Genomic DNA, 20778 nt, shown 5'->3' on the forward strand with positions numbered 1-20778 from the left:
TAAGGACAAAATAAATATATTATCCTGATTTGGTTCCGTAACTCAGTACCTATGACGACTCCTACCTTCTTCTTGTTGGTCGGGCAGATGTAGAAGCTGCTCACCACAACGGTGGTCCCCGGCATCAGGTTGAGTTTTGTGTAAGTGGTGCCATAGTCGGTGGACCTGCAACATGAGCAAACATCTGTCTTAAAGAGTGTTGACATTCTGCTGTTTCAATTTAATTCTAACTGTTTTGATTTTAGTTATAACTGTTTAGATTTAGTCATAACGGTTTTAAGCTACTCAGTAAAGCTTGATGAGCGTAATAATGTGACGGAACGTTTGAAGATTCTTCCTTCCTCTTATCTCACGTAACTAACCATATTTTCTGGGGGAGAAAATGTGTTAAAAAGGATTCCTTTGTAAAACTGGTGCTTGGTTGTCTGGCTCACTGTGTTTCCATATCAATCGGCTATCTGTCAATGTGTATTGAGTATCTTGTCTGTATTGAGACTTAGAGGCGCCACTGGAGAGGGAGGGGGCTTAAGGGCAGCAAAGGAGGAAGAGGAAGGGGGAGGGGCTTTTTGGGGGCTGGGTTGCTGAAAGTATAAGAATGACTACAAGTGGGAGGAGGGGACACACACACGGCGATTGGCTGTATCTTGTCTGTGTCCAGAAATTTCTGCAAAATAAATCCTTCGAAGGACCTGTTTCACCGATCTCCAGTCTGATTCAGAAAATCAACATTACGAACACGCGGAAAACTCAAGGATCGTTTTCCTACAAGAGTTAAAAAGTTCAAACATAAAATCAATCTCATTGTTCAAAACCGTTGTAAAAAGGCCGACAAGCTCTTTGTTCATCGTACTACTCAATCAGCTGATACAATCGCGCTGGCAGTCGAATGTTGGCGAGCGTCCCGGTCTGCCAGCAACAAATGAGGATTACCGTGGATTACTTTAAACGGAGGTATCAATAGGAGAATGTGTGTGCATTTCTATTTTGCGCAGCAATCCAAAGGCCGCAGGCGGCGTTAAATAGAGCCGTGCCCGGAAGGAGAGGCCTTGAGGAAAGAACACGATGAGCTCGCTCGCACATGAAGCCTGGTTAAGGAGATGATTTGACTCCTTTGCACGGCGAGACGTCAACGACAACTCAATACGACACACTTGCGGACGTCACGCCATGCCTGCGCCGACGCATTACACTCGCGATAGATGAGCTCTATTCGCCTCAGAGCACAATGATGGCTTTTAGTCTCTCACTGGTCGGCAATTTCAGCCATTACGAAGCATCAACAAAGTCATTTCAGTCTATAATGTAGAATAATCAGGTAAATGTGTGGAAGAAAGAAAAACATCATAAAAAGATGCTGCTGATATGAAGATTACAAAGGAAGGTGGATTCAGTGAGTAATTTAGGATTGTTGATGCCTCTAATAACACTGATTAAGAGTCATCCTATAACAAAAATAATGATAATAATAATGATGATGGATTCTTTTTTCAAGCCATGTGGCTCAACTGCACGGAACTGGAAAATCACAGACAAATTACAGACAGCCACTGACCCTTGCACACCTAACGACGGTCACTACTTAAGACCCCGCAGTCAGTCTTCTGTCCCTAAACTTATCGTTCTCCCAGGAAACCTTTTTTTCAGTCTTCTGTCCTGACCAGTGTGGGTTCTGTTACATTAGGCCTATAGGTGACTTGAGCTGGGTCGCTTTGTCACTGACCTGGGCTGGGGATGCAGCCAAGGCAGTATAAGATTAGGAACCATTTTGGACAGATTATACCTTCTTCCGCATCCAGCAGAAAATGATCCACAGCTGTGTACTCTTTCTTTCTGTCAATAAATCTTCAGAAGATTATTATCTGGACTTTCAAGTTAATTGCGTAGCTACTCGCCCACTGGGCTTGTCACACAGTGATTAAAAGTTATTTCCAAGTATTCCTGTGGTTTGGTGTACTGTGTTGCCCTTGGTTTTTACACACGGCCATGACACTTACGTGCTGCTACAACAAACATTTTATCGGGTAATGTCACATCAGCTGTTTCGTTTTATTGAACCACAAACAACAAGGCGCTATTTCCAAGAAAGCAGCTCCACTTTATTTAAATCCAGTGTGGGGATTTCCTTTGAAAGTGCTTGAAATGCAAAAATAATGTGTGCGAGAGAGGTAGCAATGCACAACTGCGATTGCCATTAGGCTTCCATTTTTGTGTCATTATTTCATTCGGGAATGTCTCTTCAAGAGCGCTAAAACGATGAGAATCAAGCCTGAGGATAAAAAGAGCGAGCAGCCGAAATCAAAACGGCATGAAAAACGGAGAGGAAAAGTTGTTGTGAGCCAGACGCCGAGGGCCAAACCGCTGCTTTTTCTCTTTCATTTGAGAAAGAGCGAGAAATATGGATGCACTTTAGGGAGACGACAGGCGCTGATTCCGAGTGTAATGTCCTCATACAGGACGTCAAGGTCGCTCATGCGGGAGCCAGCAGATGACGGCCAAAAACAAAGTCGGGTCCTGTCAGTAGGAGTCAGGCCTGACGGTTGATAAGGTTGCACTGCGGTATCTTGACTTACTTGACCCCCCTTTGGAATGACTTGAAATGCCTTAAATCCAAAATCAGGGTTTCCCCCAGCGCTTTATAGGCCTGGCGGGCCACCTGTCATTCGTCGTATCCCCACATTGAAGAATAATTTTCTGGGCGGAATCTGATGCTGCTAAAGGGCATCATGGGCTGTGGTGCTCCTTGCCCACATGCGAGGGCATCATTCTCCCTGACAAGCCAGATCCAATAGTCAAATTCTTCGCTCCTCGGGCTAGTGTTCACTGATCCTGATTCTTAAAAGCATTTGTGTCAGCATTAGTCCATCTTACATGATAACGCATATTTCTCATTGAGGAAGTGACGAATTAGCAGCCGAGGGGAGCTTTTGACTCACAGCGGCAAAGGTAATTGCTCAGGCAAAAAAAAAAAAAAAAAGTGTTGGTGCCACTTTACGCTCGTTCCAGTGACGGATCGGCCTCACGACAGCTCTTTGCACTTGAAGAAATACCCTCACAGGCGCCGCGCGACAGTCAATCTGTCCTCGCCGCGTCCCGCCAGAGACATAAACCAGGCGAGTGACTGATCGGCGCACGTTCATCTTTCACTTCACACCAAACATTTGGCGTGTTTGTGTATGCTTTGAACGTGTGAATTTGGACTCTGGCGTTGGCGTGCGCGAAATCGCCGCCGCGAGGAGATAAAAAGGAGCAACCGAACTTGGCCGGCAATTCGAAAAGCTGTTCATTATCAGGGATTGTAGAAGCCCCCCACCATCAGCATGGATGCATGAAGGACAGATCAGAAAGTTGCTAAATGGGAACGTCGGGTGACTCGGCTCGAGTCACATGACTTCACTTGAGGTCTAATATAGGACTTAACGACTTGATTTGACTTTTACTTGGGATTCAGGAAACTCAACTTTCAGACTATGGTTTGAAAATTTGGTTCGTACATTGATTCATTTAGTAGTTTTATCGAATTAGCTATTAGAGATAGCTGACTCAAGTACCGAAACAAAGTGCAAAGTGGCTAATGCGTGAATATGTATTGTGGCTAAGAAAGACTGCTTAACCCTGCGGAACCCAAGAACCCTTTTTTTCTTTGGAAAATTATGAATTATACATTAAATGACTGCTATAAATTCACTGAACACCGAAATACAGGGTATATGTTTTTTCAATGTTTTTTTCAATTTATTCCCTAATTTAGGATTAGGGCGAAATTTGACCCTTTGGGATTTAGGGGTATCATTTCAAAAATTCAGAATAACAAAAACTGTCAGTAAACTATTTAGTATTTAAGAAAATAATCAATCAAGTACACAGCTACATTGAACAATATAATTTTGGGGTTTTATTTGTTGCATTTTAGCCATCTTGTCACCACCACTCTGGCTCATGTAAGTGCAATATTCATCCACTAGATGGCCCCATGCAGGGGTCAGAAGTGGCACTCTGGACTTTTGAAGTTAAATTTGTAAAAAAAAAAAAAAAAAAGGTCTTTGCTATTTGAGTAGCAGAATTTATAGGGGCCAAATTTGACCCCGTGGGTTCTCCAGGGTTAAGTCATGACTCGGCTCAACTTGCTTGATTTTTGTCACAATAATTTAAGACTTGCTAAGGCTAATTTCTAAATTTCACCTATAGGTAATCTAATAGCATAATTGCCAAAGTTATTTACTGTCACAATTGAATATAGAGTCGCCATAGCTACTACAAACCTGATTTTATTGCCAAAGCAATCTTAATTTTTGGTTTAAGCCGTTTTCCCTGCCATTTGTGCTACACAAACTGGGCACAAACTAATCTCCAGAACGCTAGTTTGCGTGCCGATCCATCACAGCAATTTGACCTGTGCACTGCAAAAAGCAGCACCTGTCAGCTTCCCCTTACGCCCACACGTGTCTGTGGGTCAAAGGTGAACCTTCACCAGAACGTATCCGCAGGGAGTCTCGCACCGGAAAGCAATTTGAAGACTCACCAGGAAACACTGACTGCTGCTTGTCTGACTGATTTCATTCCTATTTTTCCAGAAAATTTTAATTGAATCTATGCGGTATAAAAGGGACACTCAATCATTGTGTTGATATTACATTCGAAGGTCCTCAAATGTTCCCTCTTCTTTATTGATGGGCATGGTGAATGTGTTTGGCAGATCGTAAGGAATTTTTCAAAAGTGAGGCTTCAAGATGTTTAATGCCACTTCCTGTTGAAATTTACTATCAAACTAAACATAAAACAAAGAATCACATATAGTGTATTTCAAAATATCACACAATACTTTGGCCATTGGTGCAAATTGAAATGCAAATTAGGCTCAGCCGGGTCACCCGCAGACGCGATCATGATCGCTGCTGATCAAGTTCAACCATTCCCATCAATAAGCCCATAAGCTAATTAGCTTTGCAGCTTTATTTAGGCCTAGTGAGCAGTGTGTGTGTGTGTGTGTGTGTGTGTGTGTGTCCTCTGTCAGGGACAAGCACATATTTATTCATTCAATCTGCGCGGTTAACATTTACTCATTTGTAATGGGGAAAATAATGCAAAAAAAAAAAAAAAAAGACTGCAAATTTGGACAAATTAACTCATTCACTGCCATTGACGGGTATAGACGTAAAAAAATTATTTTAACTATTTCTATTAATTAAATTTTTTTCCCACTTTTGTTAACAAAAGTATGAAAACCAAGATTATTATTTTTTTAACGAAAAGATTATTAAAAATTAGGGGCGTCAGACGATTGCAATTTGTAATTGTAATTAATCGCATGACTTCAATAGTTTACTCATGATTAATCACACATTTTATATCTGTTCTAAATGTACAATAAAAAAAAATCTAGGTTTTCATACTCTTCTTAACAAAAGTGGGAAAAATGTGAAACTAATAGAAATAGTTAAAATTAATTTTTGGCGTCTATACCCGTCAATGGCAGTGAATGAGTTAATGATGCCTCCGTTTGCTACAGCACGTGTGAAATGATTCCGACCGAATCCACATGGAACCTATGACACTACGACGTTAACGCAACATCCTCCTTTGAAGCCGACATGCCAACTCGGTTCCGAAATGACCTCCAGCCTCGCCGTGTGGCCGACACGGTTCGCGCCGTCATTAACCTGCCTCCTGGCTCTGCTGAGTGTATGCAAATGAGCTAATTAACTGCCGGCGACCACCTGCGTGTGTCAGACCCGTGCGAGGAAGATGTTGACGATTCCCACGGGAGGCAACAGATGCACATGGAAGAGTAATGGCCATTTATACAGTGAAAATTCAACCAAGATTAAGTTAGAAAGCAAAATGGGTTTACTTTGGCCACTATTTTTCTTTTAAAATCGAATAAAAATTGCCAAATGACTGCCGTTACAACTTTTTAAAAGTATTTTTCAAAGGTCTTAGAGCCGTGAGCAAGGCAATAAAATAAATAAATAAAATAAAATAAAAATAATTCAGTAACCAGAGGGTCGTCTGTTCGATCCCCCAAGTCATGTGTCGTCGTGTCCTTGACCAGACCAATAGTTTATAACTTGTGAAAAAAATATGTTGACCATATTTGGACTTCCTTCCCACAGTGACAATATTCCTTATTTCATTACCCCTTATTGTTATTTTTATGCCCAGTGACTGCAATTTGCACGTGACATGGTGCTTTAATTAATCATGTAAAACCAATCCATGTGGATGATATGGTTGGGAAATTAGCTTGAGCTCAATCTGCCCCAAAAAAAAACACGTGCTTTTGTTTTAGTCGACATGTGAAGAGAGATAAAGTGATGAGGATCAGGTTGAACGTTCATTCAGCTTTTTGGCAGCTCACTTTAACACAAGCAGCAGTTTGGCAAATAGTGAACAACTCTTCAAAATAGAGCCTTCAAGCTATTAAACGCCTAATGCTAACAATGCTAATGCTAACAAACAGTTGTTTGTGAAGCTCTTCTTGGTGTGTGTGTGTGTCATGCTTGCCCCCTGGTGACCAAACTGTGTTACTGCACACACCAGAAGGACCAGCTCAATGTCCATTGAATTGAAAGCGAAAATAGGAGGCAAAAATGTGTTTTACTAAGAATAAAGTTTGGACTCTATGTCATGAATTCACAGTGTTAATTTTTGCTTCTATTTAATGAGTCACAGCTCTTAATTGAATCAACGGCTTGAGCTGGTTACCCCACAATCTTCATTTTCCATCTTTCAAGATATTTTGGACAATTCTAGATTATGGACTATGCAAAAAAGCCAGTGTGGCTTTGCACAGTCGGGGGCGTGAAGCTTCTATCTGAAAGCATCAGGCAAAGAGGATTACTGCAAATCCTCGCTGATGTTTCTTTTTCGGCAGCCTAAAGAGGACGCAAATTGGAGCCAAGTGTCCCAAAACGGCGGTGGTAGTATAATGCAACTAGACCCTCATTGGCTGTCTTTTTTTTTCTTTTTTTCTTTTCATGAAAAGCTTCTTGTTGCCGAGGTGAGAGATGATTTGGGGCTTGCATTAAGCTTGATGTGTGCTGTATTAAGGTCCATTGGTGGAAAAGCAAACGCCGATGGATCAATTTGAAGAAGACGATATTTCACATGCAATGTGTCGCTTATTATGAGTCATGTTTTATGTCAGTTTAGTCAAGGGGGTGGGGGGGCGCTTGTGTTTTATTTCAAGCGGTTGCCAGGAAATGAGACAAGAGTGATGCTGCAGCTACAAGGAGATGAAGTGCCGAGTTAACAGGAAAAGGTTGAGTGCTGTTATGGGATGTAATAACGGGATGAATTATGATAATATCTCCCGTATAAAACACAAGATATTCTTTTATATTGACTGTAACATTGAAGCTGGGTGACTGTCGCACACTTTATTACCTTGCCAATGATGTGTGGCCATATTTCATATATATATATATATATATATATATATATATATATATATATATATATATATATATATATATATATATATATATATATATATTTATATAAATTATATATATATATATATATACGCTGTACACATACCCATGTGTAGTTGACCTTTATTTCCCATTGAATGTGTCTTGTACAAACACTCTAGTGCATTGACAGACAAGTTGTGAATTTTCCACCTCCCAAACACCAGCTCTTGAACATTAAGCAGTGACACCTTCAGCTTTGGCCCAGCCTTGAACCCACTCCCCCCTTATCCAACACACGCATCAGTGCTCTTAGTGTGTGTAACAAGTACATACATGGTGCATCCTGGTAATTTACAATAAAAACAGTCTAGTGAGCACCGGGTTCATTGTGGTCAATTGCCTTACCTGGATAAGTAAAGGTTAAATTCAACAAATAAAAAGGCAATTATAAACCAATGCGGCACTTTTTCCTCTATTTGTGGCAGGGCAAGGGCTGTAAACACAAACTGAATGTAAAATGGACTTTTGGCTTTAATGTTGACTATCCTTATGCTTCTTTTTTTTTTCTCCGGGTGCAGCATCTCGTAGTCACAATGACATCAACAGTAAAAAAAAAATGTATTCAAAGAAAAGTAAAGAAGAACAGTGTAGCGAATGTGGCGCCCTGTGGCCTATGGATTCTGCGCGTGTGTGTGCATGCGTGTGGGTGTCCAGCAGGACATTTTGATTAGCGGCTATGTACAGTATGTGTGCGTTTCATGTTTTATGAAGACTGAGCTCTGAGTTGCTTTCAACCTTTTCTGCCTCAGGCAACACTGAAATCGCACTACTGTAGCCAGTGTGTGTGTGCGCGTGCATGAGAGAAAGAGAGAGAGCGAGAGAGAGAGAGAGAGAGAGAGAGAGAGAGAGAGAGAGAGAGAGAGAGAGAGAGAGAAAGAGACATAGATGCCCCTGGGGGGTCAGCAGCATGAAAAAGTGTGCCACTTTCTCTCAATCTCCCCCCCTTTTGCATCCCCTTACTTTCTGCCAAACTGAGCATTTGGAGCTTTCTAACATCCTAGAGCCACATCCATACACCCTTCATCCTCCTCTTCTTCCTCCACTTCTATCTTTTCACAGTGCATCAAATCAAATATCTATCTATTTATCTATCATCCATCCTGTCACTACCTAAAAGAAGAAAATATGAAAATATGCACATCATTTGTACATGACTTCCAGGGAGAATTGTAGCAACATTAGACATTAGAGGAGACTTAATTCTCCTCCATTTCATAAGAGAAAACAGACCAGGCAGGGTTCATAACTGACACTGGCTAAAATAACTTTTTTTTTTTTTTTATTATTATTATTATCCAAAAAAAAAATTTTTTTAATCATTATTATTATTATTTAAAAAAAAAAAAATTACTTTCCCAGAGAGCAAATGTGTTGGATGAAGCGACTTAATTTATGCCATTCCCCCTTTTGGAGAGCTTTAAAGATGTGGCCTCCCTTTTGCTACAATTCTCCCTGGAAGTCATGTACGTATGATGTGCATATTTTCATATTTTCCTCTTTTAGGTAGTGACATTAGACATTAGAGGAGATTTAATTCTCCTCCATTTCATAAGAGAAAACAGACCAGGCAGGGTTCATAACTGACACTGGCTAAAATAACCTTTTTTTTTTTTTTTTTTTTATTATTATTATCCCAAAAAAATTTTTTTTTAATCATTATTATTATTATTTAAAAAAAAAAAATTACTTTCCCAGAGAGCAAATGTGTTGGATGAAGCGACTTAATTTATGCCATTCCCCCTTTTGGAGAGCTTTAAAGATGTGGCCTCCCTTTTGCTACAATTCTCCCTGGAAGTCATGTACGTATGATGTGCATATTTTCATATTTTCCTCTTTTAGGTAGTGACATTAGACATTAGAGGAGATTTAATTCTCCTCCATTTCATAAGAGAAAACAGACCAGGCAGGGTTCATAACTGACACTGGCTAAAATTACTTTTTTTTAATTTTTTTTTATTATTATTAAAACAATTTTTAAATTATTATTATTATTATTAAAAACAAAAAAAATTTACTTTCCCAGAAAGCAAATGTGTTTTTATTTTTAATTATAATAATATATAATTTTAATAAAATTTTAATTATTATCCTTTTTATTTTATTTTATTATTATTATTAATTTTGGAATGGCATAAATTAAGTCGCTTCATCCGACACATTTGCTCTCTGGGAAAGTAAAAAAAATACAAAAAAAATAATAATAATAAAAAAAAAGAAAAGAAGGTAATTTTAGCCAGTGTCAGTTATGAACCCTGCCTGGTCTGTTTTCTCTTATGAAATGGAGGAGAATTAAGTCTCCTCTAATGTCTAATGTCACTACCTGAAAGAAAAAAAATAAAATAAAAATAAAAATAAAAATAAAGTAATTTTAGCCAGTGTCAGTTATGAACCATGCCCGGTCTGTTTTCTCTTGGAGGAGAAATCCTCTAATGTACCTGCAAGGTGAGGCTCAGCATCGGCGCATCTGCAAGGGATTAGATGGAAGGGATAATTAATATTGTACGAGAATGTAGGCACAAGATTCTCACTGTGAAGTGGTGCTGGTGGGATGCTTTTTTTTGGGGGGGGGGCTCAAAGGCAAAAAAAGTGGATTTGGCAGCCTGACTCGACCCCCCTTTCCACGCTGATACATTATCTACCCAAACAGATGCCATCGCTGACCTCCAGGTGCTTCGCCTCGCCTCCGAACAAACCGCATCGGGATGTTTTTCAACACTGTATGGGTGGGCCCTGTCGGCCGTTTACAAGATCCACAGTCGGCGGGCATAACATAAGGTCATCACATGACAGATGGGAAGGAGGTAAATGTTTTGGGCCTACCTCCACAGAGAGCTCTCCAGCACCTTGGTGGAGTCGGCGTGGTAGTACTTGGTCAGAATGAGAATGACCTGCAAGAGGAGAGGAGAGGAAACACAGAACTTTAGTTGGCCGGCATTTGCATTTCAAACCTCTCTTGAAAGCTTCTCCTTCTGTGTTGGCTCAGCCATCAGTTTAACAAGCCGTTTTTTTTTTTTCATATGAAACCTTGGTAAGAATCAGGTCAAAAGCGCAATTCACATTATTGGGGACGGGTCAAAGCTGTCAAGGCTAATGGTCGGTAATAATGGGAATGGGAGACATGGGTATGCCCATTATTGCAGGCCATTATTTCAGGTGTCAAAGTGTCACAAGAAGAGCACAGCCATATACTTTCAATGTTTTAATATATAGTGAACTCCCGTTCATCTCTGGGGACCCGATCCAGATTATTGGGCACACCCGCACTGTTTCAGTGTCATTTGCATTCGAAAAGCTCTCAGTAATGTGACAAATGATGTCCACGATATCATGTTTTGCTGAACACGTTCTTTTTTAAATACCATTTATTGTAAACATTTATACATTGACGAACAGTGAGAAAATACACAATGCGTAACGAGGGCTGAAACATTTAATCGAATCACTCTAATTCACTCAACACGTCAACTTTACATGATCATTCTCTGACACCCACGTCACTCACCAGTTCCGGCCTTTCTAAAGGCATACACAAAGTCAGTTACTACGGTGGAACGTGAGGAATGGCGACCTCAAATCCAATCCTTTGCTGCATACAAAGTTCTGCACGTGGAGGAAAAATCAGTCATGCAATAAAGACTGGTAAAACAAAATAAAATACATTAATAAATATCATAAGGAGGTAAGGAAATAAGTAAATAAATAATATATTATCAATTTATAAGAAAGGAAGTGTCATAGCAGTGACAGGAAATCCCATGTTTTCTTAAGACGGAACCCAGTGGCAGCAAATATAACCTACAACAGCAGAGGCCCCAAAATAGAACCCTGTGGAACACCATGCGACAGTAGGGCAATGCAGGACTCAGAAAGTTCTTTTTTTTTTTTCAGGAGAGCTCAGTATTGTTCATTCGATTTGACATCATCATTGCTCTCCTTTAAAAAAAAAATAAAAATACTAATAATAATAATAATTTTTTTTCTTTCTCTCTTTTTTTTTTAAATATATATACATATATATACATATATATACATATACACACATATATATATATATATATATATATATATATATATATATATATATATATATTTTTTTTTTTTGTATGTGGACTCAGAAAGTTCTGTCAGCCAATAATGTAGAATAAAGTTTTATTTGATTATCGATTAACTGATGGAGTTATTGGTAGAATACTCCATTCTCAGTTCTATTCTATATAAATATTTTAAAATCGGGAGTTACATTTCAATCATCTTGTAACAACTTTGTATTTTCATGAATAAGACATGGAGGTCCACTGCACAACTCGACTCCCGTGTGAGTTGACCCGGTCAGACTGTTCCTTCAAAGCGCTCCTGTTTTTGACAGCGATGGGATTTGCACTGTCATGTAGTAAAGAGTGGCAGAGGGTCACATAGCGCCCAAAGGTTTGAGTGACAGAATGTGTTGATGTGGAAGGCAACGGTGCAGGCTGATTGTGTCCCATGCCTTTTGTGCATCAAATGTACAGGAGGTCCCCGTTTATTGAAATGTGTTTTAAAATTGCGTCGTAAAGGCTTTGTGGCTGATTTAGTAAGACTGGGCTGAAGTACTGAATCCATTTTTGTGAAGGAAAACTCACCATCTTTTGACAAATAATCAAGTTCTCGATTGTAATTGTGTGACCGCAACATCCTCCACTGTGGCTTTTTTGTTAGTACGCCACGGGGGAGAATGAGTCCAGTGATTTTTTTTGGGGGGGGTTGGGGGAGTCGACAGGACGGTCAAGACCTCGGAGTGGCTCCGTGCGGGACGCACAAGAGAGCCCATTGAGAGTCGAGATCACGGTCAGGCAACGACAATATGCCGCCTGTCCCGGGGACATTTGCCATCGCTTGCGCGCGATTGTGCATTGACCAGAACACAGACGGAAGGAAACGCATGAAAGGATGTAAATTGCTGCTGGTTTCTATGAGGAAGAATGCCGTCATTCATTTAAGAAGAAGAAGAAGAAAAAAAAACCAGACCGCACACAAACACCTCATTACAGTCTGGAATAAAAGAGGTCAAGATTTCTGGTCATTCAGTCTCACCTTCATGCCACTCCCAGATGAAATTTACTATCAAACTAAAGAGAAAGCAAAAAGATTTTTTTCGGACGCCTGCTAGCTTAATGCTAACAGAGCAAAACACCATAGATTTCACTACCACACATTCAGATTGATAATATAACAACACTCGAAAATGCATATATTCTTTATCCTCTATGAAGAATGACTAATATGATTGCATCTTTCTCAACTCGGTTGCGACCATCTCCATGTGAGCTCTTGTATGCCACCAGGTGCCCAAGGTGTGCGCAACAGAACAATTTCTATTTAACTGAAGCAAAAAACGGGCATGCAACACCGTTTAATTTTTGACATTTTATTTAATTATTTTATTAATGTATTTTTTTTAAATAATAATAATCCATCCATTTTCCTAACCGCTTGTCCTCACAAGGGTCACGGGGGTTGCTGGAGCCTATCCCAGCTGGCTTCGGGCAGTAGGCGGGGTACACCCTGAACTGGTTGCCAGCCAATTGCAGGGCACACAGAGACGAACAACCATTCACTCACAATCACACCTATGGACAATTTGGAGTGTCTAATCAACCTGCCATGCATGTCTTTGGAATGTGGGAGGAAACCGGAGCACCCGAAGAAAACCCACGCAAGCACGGGGAGAACATGCAAACTCCACCCAGGAAGGCCGAAGACCGGACTTGATCTCACGTCCTCTGCACTGGGAGGCGGACGTGCTAACCAGTCAGCCACCGTGCCGCAAATAATAATAATAATAAATGAATATGTAAAGAAACTGGACACATTGCTGGTTCGTGCGGCTCATTTCCTGATTTTCCAACTAACCAATTCCCAACGCTCCTTTGAGTAAAAGCACCAACGCGCCAAAAATAAATCGCTCCATTCGTCCAAATATTGCCAATTACCTCCATTCAATGGCCGGTTTAATGGCTGGGGGACGCCATACAGTAAATCTGGCGCATGCCGGCCGCTGACCCCGCACGCTCGTTACCATTTTAACGGCGCTTTGAGATTGCCACCATTCATTAAAGGACTTGGGCAGAGAGGAAAGGAGGGCAATTACACGCACCTCTGCCTCTGCTTGCCTCAACAAACCTTCACCGGGTCTGGACAGCAGAGCAGCGGCACTGTTTGTTAGCCTTACCATCATATTTATCCCCATTCACCCATGTAGCATCCGACGACAATAGAGCTGTCTGTGATCAGAACTAGCTCCTTCTACTAGCGCACATGCATGCTACCCTTATTGCCTATAATTGTAGGTTGCATCCACATCAGGCTATCTTTAGAGAGGCCAAAAGCATATCATCAACGCTCGAAAAAGTGCAGCTTCAAAAAAGGAAAACAGCCAACATGCAAATGCGTATATCGTTGTGTGGGGGGTTGAGAGGGGGGGGGGGGTTGCAAGGAACCCGTGGAGACGGACTCATCCGCTCTCCAGCAACTAATTGGACCGACAAGACTGAGCCGACCGAGCTGCTTAGATGAGAGATAATCTACTGGCGCGAGTCGGAGAGGCCTTCGGGAGCGTTAAGGAAAGCACGCGGGGTGGAGATATGGGATATGGCGGGAGACGGGGAAGATAAAAAAACGGCGCGGGAACAAAGAGACAAAGGAAGAGCCGGGACGACGCGTAAAACGAGAGCGGGAGGTTGGAGGTGCGAAGGCGTTAATGGGGATGGTAATCGATGGAGCGCAGGGGCTGAGCCTTCGGGCGCTTCCAACCTGTTTATTGATCCAAGCAGTTTACGGCGGGCACGTCTTCCAACACAACTTAATCCAGCGCCGAGTCATCAGTGCTGCTTTTCAAGGGAAAGTTGTTGCCATTGAGTTGCTATGCAGTCAAAGATCACATCAGACCGCCAGGTCTTTGCAGAGGTTACAATGTGACGTCCATGCAGCAAATTTATTGGATTTTGGAGAGAAAAAAATACATTGCAACTAGCAGAAAATGGACTGTTACACAGGTGTCAAACTCAAGGCCCGGGGGGCTGGATCCGGCCCACTGCATCATTTTATGTGGCCCGCAAATCCAAATCATGTCAACTTCCATCATCCTTGTTAAAATCTGCACCGGAATTTAAAATAGTAATGTGTACTAAATATTATCGAAAATTTTCAATAAATTTTTGTTACCCATTGAGTAATAATTGAACAAAGTATTATCCTTGATTTGGTTTCAAAACTTGTAATCCATTAATTTGTTGTGTATACCGTCACCCTCTTAAAATAATTGCCTAAGTCATTTTTTTGGAAAAAAACAAACAAACCCTAAATCATCTCCTCATGATGCAAATGGTTACATTTTTTGTTTCCTGTAAATTCTGAGAAAATCACTTAAGGCGATTTAAAAAAAATAATAATAATTTTTTGGGGGGGGGCGTGCGTGTGTTAGTTTGCACTCTTTAATTCACCTGAAACCTATTAAAAATCCCAAACACTTCACCTTAACCGGACACTGAGTCGGAGCCAGAGTCGTAAAATTATCAGGAGACCAGAGGAGGGATCAAAGGAAAGAAGGCGTCGATAAGCAATAATACGATGAGATGATTTAGTTTCACCGTCAAAACGGCCCTCTGAGGGAAGCCGTAACTACCAAGTGGCCTCCGTGACATTCTATAATATTTCGATCACTGGACTGGTTTCCAATGCGGGACCGGAACAAAGTAAACAACACAACCAGCTTCCAATAGCTGCCTGGACCAAGAAAAAAAGGTTGGATAAAGATGAGTGCATTGTCTTGTTTAGCGCTGTTGAACTGTCAACCAAGATAGCATTTAGCATTAGCTAAAGTAATAACCTCTCGCACCCCCGTCGACAAAAAAGGATTCAGCGCATTAACACCCTCCTCACATGAATATTGTTATTGTATAGAGTAGCTTGACTAAGTGTGTTATTTTGTTCCAATCAGTTTATCAAACAATTCCCTTCACAGATAAAGAATTCCGTCCTGGCTCATGCTCCCTTCCCACAGTGGACACAGCTGGTGGACAGAGCTGAACAGCTGTTACCACGACATTATCATAATCCCTATCCCCTGCATTCCGTCTATGCCCCCACATTTTCCCATCATCACCCCCTGGGCATTTTTTTTTTTTTTTTTTTGTGCCGCGTCTCGCTCATAAATAGCCAGCTGGCACGTTTCAAAATTTCTCTCTGCGACATTGACGACGAAAACAAACAGTCTTTTCCGCTACAATTGTGTCAACAGGAGTTGAAGATGACTTGGCTAAGTGGCACGGCATGTAATAAGTGTTGAATTAAAACACAGTGGGAATACTCTCGGGTTCTAATTTGTGCAAATGCATTTGAGGAGCTGTTTTAACTACCCAAAAGTAGATACATTATTTATCCATGTTCGTTACACATAGGAGCCATTCCCACCCTCAACAGCTTGGGTTCAAAAACAGTTTATCCTCAATATGGTTATTTTAGTTATTAATTATTTTTAATCTTGGTCAAATTTGGGGTGGATGCAGAATTTAAAAAATGGATGATTGAGGGCAAGCTTTGTTTGCACACTACCGCCCCCTACAGGACTGGAGTGGAATAGAGTTTTATATCACAGGTTCACTTACCATGATATAACAATCACATTTTGTTTGTGTTTGAGCAAGATGGCAGCAGGTGAACGTAACCGCCGTGCTAAACGCGTCGGGACTAAGGTTAATGTGTGCGATGACTAATAATGGCAAGGAGCTCATTATTGGCACCATCGCGGTCACTGCACAGAGATGCGCTCACGTCCGGTGAAAATGAACGGCGCCATTACCTCGCCAATGCAGAGTGTGCAGTGCCGAGGAAAGTGGGCGTGTAAATACATTAGGTCGAAGCAAATGGAGCATCAACGCGCCTCATTTACTTTTTGGCCGCGATGCTTCATTACGTCGAGCCAAAATGTTGTCTTTTAACAGGAAAGATTGCCAAAAAATGATTATTATCTTTTGGATGGAGATCAGTCTTGAATTTGAGAAAAAAATCAATGTCATTTTTCAGTGAAGAAGGGTTCGGTGAATGCGCATAGGAAACTGGTGGGGTTCAGTACCATCTTAAACGTCTTTGCCCGCCTCTAATTTATAAGCGCCATACATGCGGCCCAACAAGTGCGCACTTTCCATCTGAGCTCACTCCGGGTCCGTCACACTTCATTTCGCCCACGATGCGGTCTGACTGCAACACACCTGCCATCACATTCCTGCAAATCCATCCCGGGTATTTCCCGCTTGCTCTCTTCGGATCACACCATCGGGGCCGGGGGGGGGGGGGGGGGGGGGGGGGGCACCCAAGATATAGAACGAGGTCAGAACAAAGTAAGTCCAAACAAGCCAGGATCTTTTTGAGACACTGAGAGATGCAAATGTGCTCTGACACATGGCCGAGCAGGACTGTCCATCAACCCTGCCGGGAAAATAAAGTGCACCTCCTCACCAGTGACTGAATGGGCCTCCAGACCTTGCGCCCTTTGTTCGAGGGCCTCGTCTGTGAACTAAATAAGGTGCTGCATCATTAAGCAAATCATATGGAGGGTGCTGTAAACGCAGGCTGATGGAAAACTGCTCCCACAGGAGAAGCCAGGTTTTGTGCTAGCGGGAATGCGCCATCGTGGTTAGCTTTTCGCACTAAAAGCAACAGTGTGTGAGCATTTTAGCATTTTAGCATCTGTGTGCCCACCGCACACAAAATGATTGATCACCGTGTATCTAAAAAAAAAAACCCTGTATAAGGTTTTGAGGGTCCACATAGAACATACTTTTTTTTCCTTGAACAATAAAACCATAGTGTGATTGTCAAGGAGCCAGCGGATTTCCACAATGACAGGAAATGGGCAACAATAAAGGAGAACGCGTGACATTTTGAGAGGCTGTTCAACTGAATTGACTCCACCTGTGCGTTTGTTAGTTTTTTTACTGAAGCTTTTTTCGCTTAGATTTTGTCTGATTTTCGTATAAAAAAAAAATGCTCGCCTCGGATAGATAAATTATAGGAAAATAACTGTTTTCATGGCTAAATTTGGCTTAAAATTGTACATCTTCTTCGATGGTTTTGAGCGACTTCCAATTGTTTTTGAAACAGCGCCGCCCGAGTTGTGGTGTAATGCAGTACTGCAATTGAAGTTAAAAATGAGGGATGCTACCGTTCCGATACCAGGTATCGGTATCAGGCTGATACCCACCCTTATTTAAATTTATCAGTATTTGCGACGGTGGTCAATACCCGTATCCGTCGCCTTCTTGGGGCCGTTTTATGATCAGGAACTAGAAATGACAAATTAATAAAAATATAAATTTCATGCAATTTTAAGGAAAAATGCTATACTGGGATGTATAGGTATTTTTTTTAAATGATCTGTCATTGATTTTTGTTTGGAAATTTTCAAAAAGTATGAGTTGTATTTATACTTGGTATCGGACTACTCAAGAGTCGATCACTTATACTGGTATTGGTCGGGAAAAAAAATGGTATTGCACATCCCTATTAAAAATGACACCAAATTTTATATGCAGAAAAACCTTGAAGATATTGCGCATGTGATGATGCTGCTGAGCGTGCACGCACACGCACACACTGTACAGGATGACACGCGCACAAGTCGAAACCTGGCGTGTGGAGAGGTGAAGACCAGATGCTCTCACTGGTGTGAGAAATGTCAGCAGTCCAGATGGCTTTTTTTTTTTTTTTTTTTTTGCTCTTCAGTCAGCGCAAATGGTGCGCTTTTTATTTATTTATTATTTGTTGGAACACGGTTGTTATTCCACCGACCACCGTAGCGACCTGTCTCGGTGGTATGACACGAGACATCTCATCCATAAACATGTCGACGTTGGCGGCGGCGGCGGGCGCTTGGGTGGGGGTTTGCGTTTGGCCTGGCAGCCCGCAGCAGAGATGCCAAGCGGCTGCACTGTACGCTTCTTTTTTTAATCATTATTATTATTATTATTATTCAGCTCACTGTTTGTTTTGACGCAACACAGATGTGAAAGAACTTTTTTTTTTTTTTTCCAAGAAAGTATGAAATCGCGGTGAAACGAAACAGGCTTTCATTAAGATGCAGCTCTTGCCATTGCATACTCTTTGAATGTCAAGTGACCTTTTACTACTGTCTTTGCGAAGTGGACACACACACACACACAAACGCATCTAGCCATTCTTCCCAGAAGATAAAGAATATATGCCTGTGAGTATGCTATGTTTGTTTGTATCGGTGTCCCGTGTGTGCGTTTAAGTTGCGGGAGGGTTTCTAATTACCGTAACATCTATGCTAATTTCTTGGTTAGCCCATCAATGGAGATTCACATTATATGCTAGCATTAAGCTAGTAGGCTTTTTTTTAGATGACTGTACAGAAGAGAGGTTGAATTGAGATTGAATTCTGTGACCATGAATGGAAACGGAAAATTTGTGTTCAGACCACGGCAACAAAATATCTCGCCTTGCAAGTTAAGTCGCTCAATAAAATCTGTGGATTAAATTAGCACAATTAGGTCTTAATGGGGCCCACTTAAGACTCGCATCCAGTACCGGCGGCACCTGTGATCCATTTGTTGCAGACCGGGTCTCTTATAGTTACCTTAGGAGTGTGTGCGCGCACATGCACAAACACCGCATGTTTGTTATTTGTGAGTGAGTGTTTGTTTACACGTGCAATTACGTGAACTCGGTGTGTCTGTTTGATGAAGGCTGGCATGTGGTCTCTTGTGTGTCTGACTGTGTGCGCCCAAATTGTGCGGCGTGTGTGTGTGTGTGTGTGTGTGTGTGTGTGTATGCGTGCGTGCCTACCCTCTGGAAGTGTCCGATTAGTGGATTAGAGAGCGGGCCTCCAACAGACCTCGGCCCCATGAGAGAGCACCCCCACCCACCACCACCCCGCCTCCTCTTTACCACTTCAGAACTTTCTTCCCTAAACGCAGCGTTTTCCTAAAGTGGCCCAAACGTTGCCTCCTTTGGAAACGATTCAGCCTCGGTCACGTGCGCTCCTGATTAGCAGTTTTGCTCTTTTTTTTTTTTTTTGTTTGTGACTTGCTTTTTAAGATGTTCCTCCTCGCTTCGCAGGGCCTCGGGTTGGCTTTAGAGCGCCTCGTTGTCGACATATTACAAAGGATGTATTTTTTTTTTTGCCTAAGATTGGATAAATTCATTTTTCAGTTTTGAAGCCTCATTTTACATACTGATTTTTTTTAATCATTCAAATTTGGCTCTGGTCTTCATTTGCATAATAATAAAAACTCCTAATGGTCTCTTTTTTTTTTTGTCTTCTCCGTGTGGCTGCTGCTGCAGCTACGACAGTCCCAAATCCAAATAATCACTCATTTTGTAAAGAGACATTTGGTGACCTTGACTTAAAGGAGTGTGCTTGCTTTTGTTCGCTTGTGCAGAATCCAAGGCTTTCCTGTCCCATCTTTGACACACACACACACACACAGGCGGGGGGGAAAAAAACATGCCAGAAAGGAGGCAGCCAGCGCGTCGGGCCCGTTCCAATTGGCTGGGTAGTGGTTGAAGGTTATCCCAGCTAACGAACCTATCACGCCAACCATGGCGAGACGCACACACGAAAACACACGCATGCAGCAAGCGGGCTTGCGTGGCCAGACAATAGTTTCTGACCTTCAGTGCAGCTGTGGTTCCAAAATGCAACAAATTCTGTGGTGTCTTTACAAATAGAGCTTTTTCCTTTTTCTTTATTTTTTTTACCATATGTATCCCCAAAAGACACAGGATTAAAAAAAAAAGAAGGGAAAAAAAGCCCCTATTTTCAGATTAAACGTCATATCGCTACAATAACAAATTCATATTTTTAAAGAAAAAGACAGCAGTAATATTGCGAGATCTTTTTTTTTTTCAAAAGAAAGTAAGTTAGTAAACATAATAAGAAGTCAATATTTTATCAGGATAATAAGTTGTAATCTTGCATTTTTTTTATGTATGAAAAGTGCTATATAAATAAAATGTTCTTTGATTCCAATTGTGTTAAAAGTTAAAAGCAGAAAGATACTTTCAGTTTTACTTTTGACAGTAAATGATTTTTCTTCTGTTATAAAGCTAAAAAAAAAAATACAAAAAGACAGCGTAATAAGTCAAATGTACTGCCCATAACTCATATCTTTATTGCTATTTATTTATTGTGTATTGGGGCCAAAAAATTAGCTGCTTTATTTATTATATATTTTTTAATAAATCGGAAGATTAATCAATCTCAAAAAATCAATTTTTTATCTCTTGGCTGATAATGGAGATGGATTTA

The 20778-nt window shown here is 41.2% G+C and overlaps 2 protein-coding genes across 6 annotated transcripts in view; both read right to left on the bottom strand.

The window, feature by feature from the left end:
- The window catches only part of sorcs2 (sortilin-related VPS10 domain containing receptor 2), an 87936-nt gene that overhangs the window by 36987 nt on the left and 30171 nt on the right, over window positions 1-20778 (bottom strand). For all 5 annotated transcript variants that reach the window (XM_077543607.1, XM_077543606.1, XM_077543605.1 and 2 more), the window contains exons 2-3: window positions 10293-10360; window positions 66-165 (exon numbers count right to left, since the gene is read on the bottom strand). In XM_077543607.1, coding sequence (XP_077399733.1) covers window positions 66-165; window positions 10293-10360 — 168 coding nt within the window. The remainder of the gene's footprint in view (window positions 1-65; window positions 166-10292; window positions 10361-20778) is intronic.
- Window positions 152-20778, bottom strand: part of tada2b (transcriptional adaptor 2B) — a 61140-nt gene continuing 40513 nt past the window's right edge. The window contains exons 4-5 of the transcript XR_013288264.1: window positions 10293-10360; window positions 152-165 (exon numbers count right to left, since the gene is read on the bottom strand). The gene's annotated coding sequence lies outside the window, so the exon portion shown is untranslated. The remainder of the gene's footprint in view (window positions 166-10292; window positions 10361-20778) is intronic.

Source organism: Vanacampus margaritifer, chromosome 15 (genome assembly GCF_051991255.1).
Source record: "Vanacampus margaritifer isolate UIUO_Vmar chromosome 15, RoL_Vmar_1.0, whole genome shotgun sequence".
NCBI classification, from domain to species: domain Eukaryota; kingdom Metazoa; phylum Chordata; class Actinopteri; order Syngnathiformes; family Syngnathidae; genus Vanacampus; species Vanacampus margaritifer.